This window comes from Oncorhynchus masou, chromosome 22 (assembly GCF_036934945.1).
Source record: "Oncorhynchus masou masou isolate Uvic2021 chromosome 22, UVic_Omas_1.1, whole genome shotgun sequence".
In the NCBI taxonomy this organism is placed as follows: Eukaryota; Metazoa; Chordata; class Actinopteri; order Salmoniformes; family Salmonidae; genus Oncorhynchus; species Oncorhynchus masou.
Window position 1 is genome coordinate 34,628,789 of NC_088233.1, and position 16,090 is coordinate 34,644,878.

The window sequence follows — 16,090 nt, forward strand, 5'->3', positions numbered from 1 at the left end:
TTTGTATTGAAGTCAATGTACCCAGAGGAGGACAGGCGCTAGCTGTCCTCTGGCTACACCATGGCTACTGTAGACCTTCATTGCAAAACAGTGTTTTAATCAATTATTATGTGGCGTGAATATATGTAGTATAGTTTTATCTAAAAATGATACCTTTTTAAATGTTTTAAACATTTTATTTTATGAAATTCACTGAGGAGGACGGTCCTACCCTTACTCCTCTGAGGACCCTCCACAGAGTTTAAGGTGTTTTGTCCCTACAATTTATGCTTTGTCCACAAATTTGAGTATAGGATGAGTCAACAACATTATTTGGGTATCAGTTAGCAGAATATACATTTTGTAAGTGAGATTTTCACTTGACAGTTACTTTAATGAGGGAGTGGGAGGGTCTTGCACAGGCACACATATGTATATTGGGTATTGTAAGTATTCACCCCCCTTGGATTTTCACATTTTGTTATGTTACAAACTGTTATTGAAATAGATTCAATTATGATTTTTGTGTCATTGATCTACACAAAATACTCCATAATGTGAAAGTGAAAAGTTAATTCTACACAGTTTTACAAATTCCCCAAAATGTAATAACTCAAATATAGCTGTATTAATATTAACCCTCTTTCTTTAGGAAATCCTAATTCAGTTCAAGAGTAAAATTTGGCTTAACAAATCACATAATAAGTTACATGGACTTACTCTGTGTGAAATAATAGGGGTTGTATTGAATTTCAAGCACAGATTCAACTACAAAGACCAGGAAGCTTTTCGAAAACCTCATAAAGAAGGGCATGGACTGGTCGATGGGTACCACTAACAAATCAGACATTGAATATCTCTTTAAGCATGGTCAAGTTAATAATTATGCTGTGAATGATGTACTGTATTAAACCACCCAGGACAGAAAGGAAACTGCTCAGGGATGCGACCATGAGGCCATTGATTACTTCAAATGGTTGTGATGGATGAGGTTGTATAAACAACATTGGAGTGACTCCACAATAATGTCCTAATTGACAGAGTGAAAAGAAGAATAGAAATATACAGAAAACATGCATCCAACAAGGCACTAAAGTAATACTGTGAGAGAGAAAAAACAATCAAATCAAACGAATACACTTTTGGCCCAAATCCAAAGCCTTATGTTTGGGGCAATTCCAACACAACACATCCCTGAGAAACTGTCTCCTTATTTTCAAGCATGGTGGTGGCGACATCATGTTATGCGTATGCTTGGCAAAGACAGGGGAGTTTTTAAGGATAACAAGAAATGGGATGGAGCTAAGCACATGCAAAATCCTAGAGGAAAACCTGCTTCAATCTGCTTCACACCAGACACTGAGAAAGGAATCCACCTTTCAGCAGTACAATAACCTACAACACAAGGCCAAATCTACACTGGAGTTGCTTACCAAGAAGACAGTGAATGTTCCTGAGTGGCCAAGTTACAGTTTTGACTTAAATCTGATTTAAAATCTATGGCAAAACTCAGAAATGGCTGTCTAACCATGATCCCCAACACCTTGACAGAGCTTGAAGGATAATTCCAATAATGGGCAAATATTGCATAATCCAGATGTGCAAAACTCTTAGAGATTTACCAAAGAAGACTCACAGCTGTAATTGCTGCCAAAGGTGTTTCTAACATGTATTCACTCAGGGGGGAATACTTATTTTATGAAGGTATATCAGTGATCTTTAAAAATAATTATAATAATTTTTCCACTTTGGCAGTACAAAAAAGGTTGTGTAGATCATTGACAATTAAATCAATTTTAATCCCACTTTGTAACACAATAAATTGTGAAGAAATACAAGGGGGATGAATACTCATGATACTTACATTCTAACTTTTTCCTAATCACAAAATTCTAATTGTTCTTATAATTTTTCACAGGATCAGTTCATTCCATTGTTTCTTTGCTGCAGTGTAACCAGTCCCCCTGCCAGGAGTAGCCTATATACACAAAACAGCCCACAGTACTATCAACTCAATAGGGATGGATGGCATTACCACTTCCCAATATCTCCTTCCCTCCCAGCCATTGCATACAGTAGGCTACGCTGTGGGTTTATTTCATGGGCTTGTCAGTGCTTCCCCTTTATATAGAGTGTATTATTATTTTCTGCCGAGATACCTTTTTAAGATCAGAGTGAAAAGTTACAAATCTTCCTCAGATTCTCATCAGATTGTCAGAGAAATGTCCAAGCTAACTAGCTAGCTTTTAATCATGTTTAGCCAACCTATTAATAGATGTATGTAATAATTGTCAGCTAAAATACAGTAATGTTACGCTACCTAAATCATTTTTGGGGTTAATATAGAATTCGCTGGTGATGTCATTGAGATCAAGAGATAAAATGAAACTGTCCTTGATTTTCAGATGAGTTTCAAAGAAAGAGGACATCATTTAATTTTCTTGCATTTTGGAGTAGAATGTCCTTTTAAAAATTCACCAGAAGTCACCTTCCCACAGTCGTTTGACAACAAAAATCTCCTGGGGGAGCATGCCCCCCCCCATCCGCTACCTCTGCTACTGCTGTTGGGTGAAAAAAGTACCTTAAAGGGATGCCTTAAAGCGCCAATCCCGAATTGACAACATCCGGTGATATTGCAGAGCGCCAAATTCAAACTACAGAAATATCAATATTCAACATTCACAATAATATAAGTGTAATACATCAAAATAAAGCTTAACTTCTTGTTAATCCAGCCGCTGTGTCAGATTTCAAAAAGGCTTTACAGAAAAGCACACCATGCGATTATCTGAGGACAGCGCCTCGCATACAAACACATGAAAATAATTTTTCAAACAGGCAGGTGCGACACAAAAGTCAGAAATAACGATATAATAAATGCCTTACCTTTGAAGATCTTCTTCTTTTTGCAATCCCAAATGTCTCAGTGACACAATGAATGGTCGTTTTGTTCGATAAATTTCTTCTTTATATCCCCAAAATGTCCATTTATTTGTCCTATTTGACAAAAGACTAGGGACCTTCAGAGTGACACGTACAAAGAACAGCACTACTTCTTAATTTCTCAAAATAAAAACATCGACCATTTTCTAAAGACAGTTGACATCTAGTGGAAGCCATAGGAACTGCAAGCAGGTTCCTAATAAATAGGGTTTCCCTATTTACAGTCCCATTGAAAAATCCTATGACCTTAATAATTATTTTCCTTGGATGATTTGTCCTCGGGGTTTCGCCTGCCAAATCAGTTCTGTTATACTCACAGACATTATTTTAACAGTTTTAGAACCTTTGGAGTGTTTTCTATCCGAATCTACCATATGCATATCCTAGCTTCTGGGCCTGAGTAACAGGCAGTTTATTTTGGGCATACATTTCACCCGGACGTCAAAATACTGCCCCTTAGCCTTAAGAAGTTATTAATTTAATCTCTTTTTTACTGCTGTTAGTTTTCCTGCAAAATGCAAAAGAAGTGTATTTGAGGTTTAAAAAGGCTTCTAAGTGTGTAATTTCCACATTAATTGTAATCCACATAATAATTCACATTTCCTGTTGCTGCAGGGTTATTTTCCTGCTGTGGAAAACTGGCTCAAATTAAGATCCTACATCTGTAGTGGAAACCCTGGGGCTTGTTATATGGTCAGATTGATCCTAATACCCCTATCTGGTATGGTCTCAAGAGAAGACAGTGACCAGAAGAGGATGAACAGTTCTGACAGAAATGGCATGTGTTGTGTGTGTGATTGTCAGTTTGAAACTGAGTAGCAGTTGTGATGTAGTTGAACTGTAATCAGAGCAGACAGATAGATTCTCTAGTGAAAGAGTTCTCATTTCTCCACTATATGGAAAGCTCATAGCCCTGTGCTAAGGGGCATCACATCCATCTGGGATCTACCACACGAGAAGCCTGTCTATGCTTGGCTGTTTGTAATGGGCTTGTTGTCCTGATCCATGTGGTGAAGCATGGGGCTGATGAGGCTTAAGTAACCGAAGTCCTATTGAACCCAACCAGGTCTGACTGGCTGTGCTCTGCTTCAGGCCTTCCTCTGTCAAAGACTGGAGGTGGATGGAAGCACTTCTAGTCCCTTGGGCAAGATGTCCTCTCAGAATGGGTTCTTCCTCAATAACTGCTGTGGACGATTACCATATGCAGAGTTTTTCGCTAGATAAAAATGTCAATAATTATATTTTCATCTTTCTAATGGCAGATAATTCCTCCAAATGATGCTAATACTCTGGGTAGGTTGGGCTAATATAAGGGAAAGACAAAACTAAACTAAACTATAACCACCTTGCTGAAAAGGGCAGGACCAGAGAGCCATTCAATTCACAAAGGTTATCCTGCATGGGCCTTTATAGTAGCACACATCACACAGTAGTAATGAGGGACTTTCCTCAAAATTGAGAGAGGCTCAGATGAAACATGTAGGTGGGGCGTTCTGCGCTCTATGATGAAGCCCAACGTCTCTGATCATCATCATAGAAGTGTTTCATCTAGCAGAGATTATGAATGCAACAAGGGGCACAGTCAGTGGTTTAATGAACAGGGTGACATCACCCCACTCAACCAAGCCACTCAATCCCTCTATTCTAATGGAAAAGTACTAGTGACTGGATCTTTCAATCTCATCTGAAAGCAAAAGCGTTCTTACTTTATTTAAGTGGAATGCTGAAGAATGTTAGAGTTAGAGTGTTAAAATGACATCAAATCAACGTCTATTCCACGTTGATTCAATGTAATTTCATTGAAATGACGTGGAAACAACGTTGATTCAATCAGTGTGCCCAGTGTAGGATACTACTCCATAATTTAATTCAAGGTGCTTAAATCCACCTTGTACAATGTCTCTCAACACTTTGTTACTTTAACGTCTTTACTATAACCTTTACAGATACAATACACTATAATATATGTATGGAAGTATATCAGACAAGGTGCTGATAGAAAATTGCCAGGGCACTAATAGACAATCCGTAACCCTCTGAAAGTCATATTGAAGAGAGGTGTGTTTTCTGGGACGTTCGGAGGGTCGATGATGATGTAAGAGGAGAGGGAGGGATTGCCCCCATAACGCTCAACATGAACGCTCCGCGGCAAAAGGATGTGTGAACAAGCAGCGCGCTACTGTAGGGACGGTGTCCACAAACTGCTCCAAAAAGAACAACCGAAACTCCGGGCTCAGGACAGCAAAGAACAACCAAAACCCGTGGCCGAGGAAAGCGAGTCAGCGACGGCTGCACAGTCTGGAAACAGCGGCGCCCAGCCCGGTGGAATTGACGGGCTCGTCCGCTGGATAGTCACCAAGATGAGCGACAACAAAAGCATCTCTACCCGGGAATACGCGAAGGAGGAGGCAGCGGTTGCCCAAGAGCAGTTCTTCGCACCAGAGCCACGGAAAGGCATCTCTGTAATATTGGATGTAGGTATCGCTTACTTACCTGTAGGATTATCAGATATTTTACATGCAAATGATTCATTGGTATGGTGGCAGAGGTGGATGAAAGTCCCATTTTAATTCAGTGCACAATTACGCGTAAAGATCATCCCAATGTTGTGCCAATACTGTACACAGCATCAATTCGTTACATAGCCTCTCTGATTATACACGTATTCACTTTATATTACTTGAAAATAAAGTTTTTCTGTAATCTGTAGGCTATCTGATCCGTGTTTTCCTTAAATGGTGGATGAATTCTAAGCACCATAACCAAATCAAATAGGCTACTCAAGAGTTTTTATGGAGATGGCCGTAAAGGTAGACTCAGCGAAATTACTTTGCCACGAGCAGCACCTCATATATTGGCCGTGTTCGAGAGCATCAAAACCGTTATGTATCATGAGTGACCGATTGACTGATCTACAAATGATATTGAGTTGTTATTTATGATGCAAGGTGATTTGTAGATTAGTCCGCCTTGCCTTTAAAGGCGGCCGCATTGTCGAATGTGCCCATTGAGATGCGTGAAATGCAAGACTCTGACACACATTATCTGCGCACGGGTTCATTTCATGCTGTTACAGCGTGGGTTCAGGACATAAACAGCGGAGAATTTAGTTGTTGCGGAAAATGACCCATTATGCTGTTTACTTTCTGCATTTACCCCATATCGCTTAGTCTACCTGTAATTAAGTGCACCCCATATTGGATGTGGGTGGTGCGTATAGGCTATACATCCTAGATATAATATTCTCCATGCTCCAAATTGGTATCAATTGGTGTAAATGCTCCTAGATGAGTGCAGTTTGTTACATGGTAGTCTTACTGATGTCCTTTGATGCCACAGCATACATATACAGTACAGTCCTTTAAATGTTGTCATAATATATAATCTTATTCAGAGCTATAGATTAATATATGACTGCTAGTATCCAGCAATTATGCTAGGGGTAGGCGGCTGAAGCTGGTCTCAGCAGTATTCATTTAGTAGGTCAAAGTGATGCCATAGGATTATTCATCATTGCTTCATAATTATGTGTGCCTGATGCTCCTTCTTCTAGGGATCTACATATTGCATTTAGAGGTAAAACTAATCTGAGAGTCAGAGAAACTAGTTCACTTTTAGACCCAGACCCAGATAAGCTAGGTGATGAAGAAGTGGTGCATGGAAACTCATTAGAATTCTGAAATGAAGACCAGAGGGGTAGAATACTATTTTAGGTTTAGATGTTGGGGTTAGAATTAGGGTTAGGGTTAGAATTCGGGTTAGGTTTAAAGTTAGGGGTTAATGTTAGGGGTAAAGGTTAGGATTAAAAGTCAGGGTAAGGGTTAGGTTTAGGGTTACGGTTAGGGGTTAACAAAAATAGGATTTTGAATGGAAATAAACTGTAGGTCCCCACAAGGATAGTAAAACATATTGTGCGTGTGTGTGCGTGTGCGCATGTGCGTGTGTGTGTGTGTGCGTGTGTGAGGCAGAGAGAGAGAGATTACGGGTGAAATATAGTATCCAATAATATTATCTATTGCTTGGTGTGTGCAATTACATATCTGCCATTAAATAGGATTCCAAGACCATTGTCTAAAGGTGTGTGAGTATTGAAAACCCATAGAAGTAGAAGACAAACTTCACAGTGGCTGTTCTTTGCACTGTATTTTTATAGCCTTGTTTTTCTCCTCTCTTCTCTCCTCTACACCCCTCCTCCACACAGCAGAGGCATAGATCCATCCATTTGTAATGAGGCAAAAAGATGCAGGAAGAATCCTCTCTCTCTCTCTCTCTGTCTCTCTGTCTCTACCTGTTCCCACCATTCTGTGCCTCTCCCTTTCTCACACATTTTCTTCCTTCTTGTTTCTCAGCCTCTCATTATTACCTGCTTCTTAATTCTTCCTTCTGCCTTGCATGCTATTCAAGTCTCCATTCAATTCTCCATCCATCCCCACGACACCCCCGTTCCTACTACAGCAACTGAAATGACTGCAACACTTAACAAAGAGCTCCAGTTAGTATCAGAATACGTTTTTCATAAATATTTCAAAAATATAAAGCATTGTATTTGTGACAAATCATTCACTAAACCTTAAACCTCAACTAAATCTTGTAATGAATCATGTGGATGTTGAGCAAATTGAGATGACTAAACTGCTTGGAGTAATCCTGGATTGTAAACTGTCATGGTCAAAATATATTGATACAACAGTAGCTAAGATGGGGAGAAGTGTGTCCATATTAAAGCGCTGGTCTACCTTCTTAACAACACTATCAACAAGACAGGTCCGGCCCTAGTTTTGTCGCACCTGGTCTACTGTTCATTCGTGTGGTCAGGTGCCACAAAGAGGGACTTATGAAAATTACAATTGGCTCAAAACAGGGCAGCACGACCGGCCCTTAAAAGTACATGGGGAGCTAACATTAATGACATGCATGTCAATCTCTCATGGCTCAAAGTGGAAGAGAGATTGACTTCATCACTACTTGTTTTTGTAAGAAGTGTGTACCGAGCTGTCTGTTTTAAACTACTAGCACACAGCTCGGACACCAATGCATACTCTACAAGACATACCACCAGACACACCTACTTATTCAAAGGTTTTTCTTTATTTTATTTTTTTTACTATTTTCTACATTGTAGAATAATAGTGAAGACATCAAAACTATTAAATATCAGATATGGAATCATGTAGTAGCCAAAAAAAGTGTTAAACAAATCGAAATATATTTTATATTTGAGATTCTTCAAAGTAGCCACCCTTTGTCTTGATAACAGATTTGCACACTTTTGGCATTCTCTCAACCAGCTTCACCTGGAATGCTTTTCCAACAGTCTTGAAGGAGTTCACACATATGCTGAGCACTTGTTGGTTGCTTTTTTCCTTCACTCTGCGGTCCAACTCATCCCAAACCATCTATATTAGGTTGAGGTTGGATGATTGTGGAGGCCAGGTCATCTGATGCAGCACTCAATCACTGTACTTTTTGTTCAAATAGCCCTTACACAGCCTGGAGGTGTGTTTTGGGTCATTGTCCTGTTGAAAAACAAATGATATGTCCCACTAAGCGCAAACCAGATGGGATGGCGTATTGCTGCAGAATGCAGTGGTAGCCATGCTGGTTAACTACTTTAATATACATATAAGTGAATTTGTCCCAATACATGTTGTGCCCAAAAATGGGGGGACTATGTACAAAAGTACTGTAATTTCTAAACTTTTACCATATGGATGAACATACCCTCAAATTAAAGCTGACAGACTGCAATTTAACCTCATAGTCATTATATCATTTCAAATCCAATGTGCTAGAGTACAGACCTAAAACAACCAAAACATTGTCACTGTCCTAGTACTTCTGGAGCTCACTGTATGTTTTTAATCTGAAAAGCAGTGATATTGGTTCACCTACATTATGTGACGCTATGCTTTAAGGCCTGACAAATGGATTATCAGACAAGTCCCTTAACACCAGAATGGCGAATGTTATACACACATACCTCTGTCACTTTTATCATTAGTCATGCCTCACTTCTGTTGCTTCAATTGTGGTTTACATTTAGTATGATATGTAATATTTTAATGGGCCCTTTTTTTATAATGTAAGTGAGAAAGGGTCTTTCTGGAGGATATGAACCTGTATTTCTTTACCTCTCCCATCAATCATCTGCAACCACATAATAATGAAAGCCATTGTGATGTATGGCGTGCTCTCTGAGTCAGTGCCCATTGTCTATCCCTCAATGGTTTTATATCTCATCTGATGAGCTTTTCCCAATGTCCAGTGGACAATTTCTTACCCCCAATTTGTTTTATTAAATCTCTCCAGTGCTCATCGGTCTGGTGAAGAAAATAGATATCAGTAATGGCCCAAAATACAAACACCTATACACAGTTGTTTATACTGTTAAACGGAAACTCCCAAAATGGTTTGCATATCAGCAGTCAAGTTTTCAAGATATTGGACTTTCAAGAAGTAAAGTGGAGTTCCCCTTTTAACCTCGTTCATCCATGAAATGCACTTACCACTTTCAAAAGCATAGAAAGAAACACATGAATATATATCCCCCACCAGATATATCAAGGATTTACAGATCATTTATTGGTGTTCTGAACTGGTGTGATTACTGCTTTCCCAGTGACAAACTAAGGATTGGAGTCTGAATCGTGCTATCACACACGAGTGCATAATGTGGTTAGGCTTTTTAAACAAGATTACGCTGGGTTTTCACTTACTCTTACCTAGCTATTCACCTTTTGCACCATGTTTTATCATGTTTCATGTTTTTATACTGTTCACGTGACTTGTCCCTTCACTAATGCAGAGCTTATGTTTTGTCTTAACAGATTTTCCGGAGAGCTGATAAGGATGGTAAGTGTGTTTTGGTTTGTTTAACATATTTGTTATCATGTTGTCTGAGTTCTCTCAGTGAGGTAGCTACTCTGGCCAGTCTTGTGGATTGTTAGTACATTGTTTCATTTCCAGGCTAGCACAGTGTGGTGCGGTTCCAGAGCTTCCCTCATTCCCTCATTCCCTCTGGCACTTGTTTGTCCCGCTGTCGTGTCTTGGAGCCTTTGACAGGATAGAAGAAAAGGAGACAACTTAGAAGGATACGTTTGTATACCAACCAGATGGGCATTTTATTTTCTGATCTGTGAGGTTGCACTGTATCTCTAACTACCTTGTGGAATAGCAATGGTAATTTCACTGCTATATTCTGTGTGTATGTTTCTTAGAGACACAGTAGATACACTACAAATATGTTATTAGCTCCTAGTTAAAGACAATCCTTGTCATTTGATGTATGGAACAAGCTCCGTTTGTGGTATTTTTACCCTCCTCTCCTGGGAAATTTTCTGTGGCTGTTTCAATGAAAGAGCGATGCTAAACACACTGTGCGAGAGGGATAGAGAGGCTGAGAGAGAGAGAGAAGAGAGAGAGTAGCAAGAGAGAGAGAAAGAGATGGAGATAAATAGGGGATTAGGGAGATAAAGGTCAGGGGTCCAACATCGCTCCAAGATCTGCTCTGGTCTTCACAATGGGATCCATGTATGGATCGACTAGGGTCACTGTTTATTGCCTCTCCCTCTCTGCCCACTTCCAAAAGGGCACTTGCTAAATAAGCCTATATGTCTCCTAGCGTTGATAACACAATTAGCAGTTAGTGTTTTATAGCTGAGCTAACATGCTCCTTTGGCCCAGGAGCTTTTCTCATTGCTGCCTCCAGGCGAGCGCCGCCTAACAGGCCCTGATTAGAGGTTCTGATCCTGCTGTGTTATGCTGCTGGGCCCACCGTCGTAGAGGGGACCGCATCATAGCCCTTTAAATACGGACGTCCTGTAATGAAACTCTTTCTTGAGAGAAAGAGAGGTATCAGTAATTATACACAAGTGTGTGGTAATGGAAATGTAATTGTCTTCTATCTCCCACTCCCAATGCCATGATATGCTCCACTCCCGAAACTGCTCAGGGAGGGTGTGGGGGTGGGAGGTGGGGTGGGGTGGGGGGGTGTTTCCCATCCAGCATTAAAGGAGGTAGCTGTAACAGCACAAATGAAAAAATACTACAGTTTGCTATAGACTACTACAGTACTTACTGTAGAATTCTGTTGTAAACTGTAGTACCTACCTACAGATTATGGAAAATTTGCTCTTTGAGTAGTTTGTCCAGTAGGTTTCCTCAAGGAGAAAGCCCCCACTGCTATGTCAAATATAATCAAAATCAAATCAAATTTATTTATATAGTCCTTCGTACATCAGCTGATATCTCAAAGTGCTGTACAGAAACCCAGCCTAAAACCCCAAACAGCAAGCAATGCAGGTGTAGAAGCACGGTGGTTAGGAAAAACTCCCTAGAAAGGCCAAAACCTAGGAAGAAACCTAGAGAGGAACCAGGCTATGTGGGGTGGCCAGTCCTCTTCTGGCTGTGCCGGGTAGAGATTATAACAGAACATGGCCAAGATGTTCAAATGTTCATAAATGACCAGCATGGTCGAATAATAATAAGGTAGAACAGTTGAAACTGGAGCAGCAGCACGGCCAGGTGGACTGGGGACAGCAAGGAGTCATCATGTCAGGTAGTCCTGGGGCATGGGGCTCAGGTCCTCCTAGGGCTCAGGTCCTCCGAGAGAGAGAAGGAGAGAATTAGAGAACGCACACTTAGATTCACACAGGACACCGAATTGGACAGGAGAAGTACTCCAGATATAACAAACTGACCCCAGCCCCCCGACACATAAACTACTGCAGCATAAATACTGGAGGCTGAGACAGGAGGGGTCAGGAGACACTGTGGCCCCACCCGAGGACACCCCCGGACAGGGCCAAACAGGAAGGATATAACCAATAATAATAATATAATAATAATAATAATAATAAAGCCAAAACGCTATAGTAAATACTACAGTAATATCTGCAAAAAAACACTACAGTAAATATTATAGTATAATACAGTCCGCAAAAATACTACAGTAATTCCTATTTTATTTTTATATTATATATATATACTGTAGTAAACTATAAATACTACAATATACTAAAACACAAACCATAGTATACTATAGTATTTTTTTTCATTTTGGAGCACTGCTAGTTTGTATGAGAGTGTAAGCATGTGTACCTGATTAGTGATTACCTTGCCTTGGTCATTGTGGATCTATTACTCCGTTTTTGGAACTGGCTTGTAGAGAGTTATCCACTGCCTATTGTATAATATGCAATTTTCATGACTGCTCAGGGTACAAGTTTTCAGAAATGTTATTTTATTGAAGCACAATGAGGAAATATTTGCAGATTTCAGCCTTTGTGAGTAAGACCTTTAAACCGGTAAACATTCACAAGGCCAGACTGATTACCAGGGCGCATTCTCAGAGCATGCACTGACCAGCTAGCAGGTTTCTTCACTGACATTTTCAACCTCTCCCTGACCCAGTCTATAATATCAATATGTTTCAAGCAGACCACCATAGTCCCCATGCCTAAGAAAGCCAAAAAACCCTCTCCCTCAATGTCAGCAAGACAAAGGTGCTGATCGTGGACTACAGAAAATGGAGGGCATATTATAACCCCATTCACATCGACAGGGCTGTAGTGGAGACGGATGAGAGCTTCAAGTTCCTGTATCCACATCACGAAGGACCTATCATGGTCAAACACACCAACATGGCTGTAAAGAGGGCACGACAATGCCCCTTCCCCCTCAGGGCTTCTATACCAGGCAGTGTCAGAGGAAGACCACCCAAGTCACAGTCTGTTCTCTCTGCTACAGCACGGCAAGCTGTACCAGAGCACCAGGTCTGGGACCAAAAGGCTCCTGAACAGCTTCTACCCCAAAGCCATAAGACTTTTGAACAGTTATTTAAATGGCTACCCGGACTTTCTGCTTTTCACCCCTTACTGTACCTACATGTGTACAGTACTTCAATCAATCACCTAACCAAGCCTACATGTACATATTACCTCAATCAATCACCCCAACTACCTCGTACCCCGGTACACTGACTCAGTACAAGTACTCCTCGTATATAACCTGTATGTAGCCTTGTTATTGTTATTTATTGTGTTATTTTATTGTGTTACTATTTTATTTTGATCTATTTGTTCATTTTCATACTTTTTAACTGCATTGATGGGAAAGGGCACATAAATAAGCATTTCACGGTAAAAATTACATTTTTATTGGTCACATACACATATTTAGCAGATGTTATTGCACGTGTAGCGAAATGCTTGTGTTCCTAGCTCCAACAGTGCAGTAGTATCTAACAATTCACAACAATACACACAAATCGAAAAGTAAAAGAATGGAATTAAGAAATATAGAACAAGCAATGTTGGAGTGGCATTGACTAAACTACAGTAGAATAGAATACAGTATATACTGTACATACAGTTGAAGTCAGAAGTTTCAACTCAGTTTTTCACAATTCCTGACATTTAATCATAGTAAAAAAATGCCCTGTATTTGGTCAGTTAGGATCACCACTTTATTTTAAGAATGTGAAATGTCAGAATAATAGCAGAGAGAATGATTTATTTCAGCTTTTATTTCTTTCATCACATTCCCAGTGGGTTAGAGGTTTACATACACTCAATTAGTATTTGGTAGCATTGCCTTTAAATTGTTTAACTTGGGTCAAACGTTTCGGGTAGCATTCCACAAGAAATTGAGTGAATTTTGGCCCATTCCTCCTGACAGAGCTGGTGTAATTGAGTCAGGTTTGTAGGCTTCCTTGCTCGCACATGCTTTTTCAGTTTGCACACACTTTTTCAAATTTTCTATGGGATTGAGGTCAGGACTTTGTGATGGCCACTCCAACACCTTGACTTTGTTGTCCTTAACCTCTTGAAACTCCCCATCCCGGATCCGGGATCGTGACTAAAGCCTCAGGCTCATTAGCATAACGCAACGTTAACGATTTCTGAAAATCGCAAATAAAATGAAAATAATGCGCCTACTCTCAAGCTTAGCCTTTTCTTAACAACACTGTCATCTCAGATTTTCAAAATATGCTTTTGAACCATAGCAATTCACTAATTTGTGTAAGAGTATGCTAAGCTAGATTAGCATTTTGAGTAGCATTTAGCACGCAACATTTTCACAAAAACCAGATAACCAAATAAATAAAATCATTTACCTTTGAAGACCTTCGGATGTTTTCAATGAGGAGACTCTCAGTTACATAGCAAATTTGCAGTTTTTCAAAAAAATATTATTTGTGTAGGACAAATCGCTCCGTTTTGTTCACGTTTGGCTATGAAAAAAACCTGTATACAGTTATAGCCTGAAGCTCATTAGCATAATGTAACGTTAACGATTTCTGAAAATCGCAAATAAAATGAAAATAATGCGCCTACTCTCAAGCTTAGCCTTTTCTTAACAACACTGTCATCTCAGATTTTCAAAATATGCTTTTGAACCATAGCAATTCACTAATTTGTGTAAGAGTATGCTAAGCTAGCTTAGCATTTTGAGTAGCATTTAGCACGCAACATTTTCACAAAAACCAGATAACCAAATAAATAAAATCATTTACCTTTGAAGAGCTTCGGATGTTTTCAATGAGGAGACTCTCAGTTACATACCAAATGTGCAGTTTTTCCTGAAAGCGTCTTTGTGTAGGAGAAATCGTTACATACCAAATGTGCAGTTTTTCCTGAAAGCCTTTGTGTAGGAGAAATCGCTCCGTTTTGTACATCACATTTGGCTACCGAAACGAACCGAAAATTCAGTCACCTACAACGTCAAACCTTTTCCGAATTAACTCCATAATATCGACCGAAACATGGCAAACGTTGTTTGGAATCAATCCTCAAGGTGTTTTTTCACATATCTCTTCATTGATATATCGTTCGTGGAAGCCTGCATTCTTCTCTGAATTCTGTGGAAAAATACTTGCAGCTGACTTTTGCGCACCAATTTCGGCGCAGGACACCGGGCGGACACCTGGTAAATGTGGTCTCTTATGGTCAATCTTCCAATGATATGCCTACAAATACGTCACAATGCTGCTGACACCTTGGGGAACGACAGAAAGGGCTGACTCACTCCTCTCGCATTCACAGCCATATAAGGAGACAATGGAAAACTGAGCCTCAAAAATCCTGCTCATTTCCTGGATGCCGTTTCATTTTGGTTTTGCCTGTAGCTCACGTTCTAGGGCACGCACAGAAAATATCTTTGCAGTTCTGGAAACGTCAGAGTGTTTTCTTTCCAAAGCTACCAATTATATGCATAGTCGAGCATCTTTTTGTGACAAAATATTGCGCTTAAAACGGGCACGTTTTTATCCAAAAATGATATAGCGCCCCCAGAGTTTCAACAGGTTAAGCCATTTTGCCACAACTTTGGAAGTATGCTTGAGGTCATTGTCCATTTGGAAGACCCATTTGCGACCAAGCTTTAACTTCCTGACTGATGTCTTGAGATGTTGCTTCAATATATCCATGTAATTTTTCTTCTTGTGATGCCATCTATTTTGTGAAGTGCACCAGTCCCTCCTGCAGCAAAGCACCCTCACAACATGATGCTGCCAACCCCGTGCTACACAGTTGGGAAGGGGTTCTTCGGCTTGCAAGCCTCCACCTTTTCCCTCCAAACATAACATTGGTCATTATGGCCAAACAGTTCTATTTTTGTTTTATCAGACCAGAGGACATTTCTCCAAAAAATACAATCTTTGTCCCCATGTGCAGTTGCAAACCAACTTTTTTATGCCGGTTTTGGAGCAGTGGCTTCTTCCTTGCTGAGCGGCCTTTCAGGTTGTCGATATAGGACTCGTTTTACTGTGGATAAAGATACTTTTGTACCTGTTTCCTCCAGCATCTTCACAAGGTCCTTTGCTGTTGTTCTGGGATTGATTTGCACTTTTCGCAGTAATGTACGTTCCTCTCCTTCCTGAGCGATATAATCGACTGCGTGGTCCATGGTGTTTATACTTGCATACTATTGTTTGTACAGATGAACGTGGTACCTTCAGGCATTTGGAAATTGCTCCCAAGGATGAACCAGACTTGTGGAGGTCTACAATTGTTATTCTGAGGTCTTGGCTGATTTCATTTGATTTTCCCATGATGTCAAGCAAAGAGGCACTGAGTGTGAAGGTAGGCCTTGAAATACATCCACAGGTACACCTCCAATTTACTCAAAGGATGTCAATTAGCCTATCAGAAGTTTCTAAAGCCGTAAC

At 40.1% G+C, this 16,090-nt stretch overlaps 1 protein-coding gene and 1 non-coding gene across 2 annotated transcripts in view; both read left to right on the plus strand.

Moving 5' to 3' along the window:
- Positions 1-5,078: 5,078 nt before the first annotated feature.
- Positions 5,079-16,090, plus strand: part of LOC135509378 (N-terminal EF-hand calcium-binding protein 2-like) — a 148,166-nt gene continuing 137,154 nt past the window's right edge. The window contains exons 1-2 of the mRNA XM_064929995.1: positions 5,079-5,396; positions 9,750-9,774. Coding sequence (XP_064786067.1) covers positions 5,079-5,396; positions 9,750-9,774 — 343 coding nt within the window. The remainder of the gene's footprint in view (positions 5,397-9,749; positions 9,775-16,090) is intronic.
- Positions 11,044-11,099, plus strand: LOC135509809 (U7 small nuclear RNA). The gene has a single exon (XR_010450978.1). It is a non-coding gene; the product is annotated as a U7 small nuclear RNA (small nuclear RNA).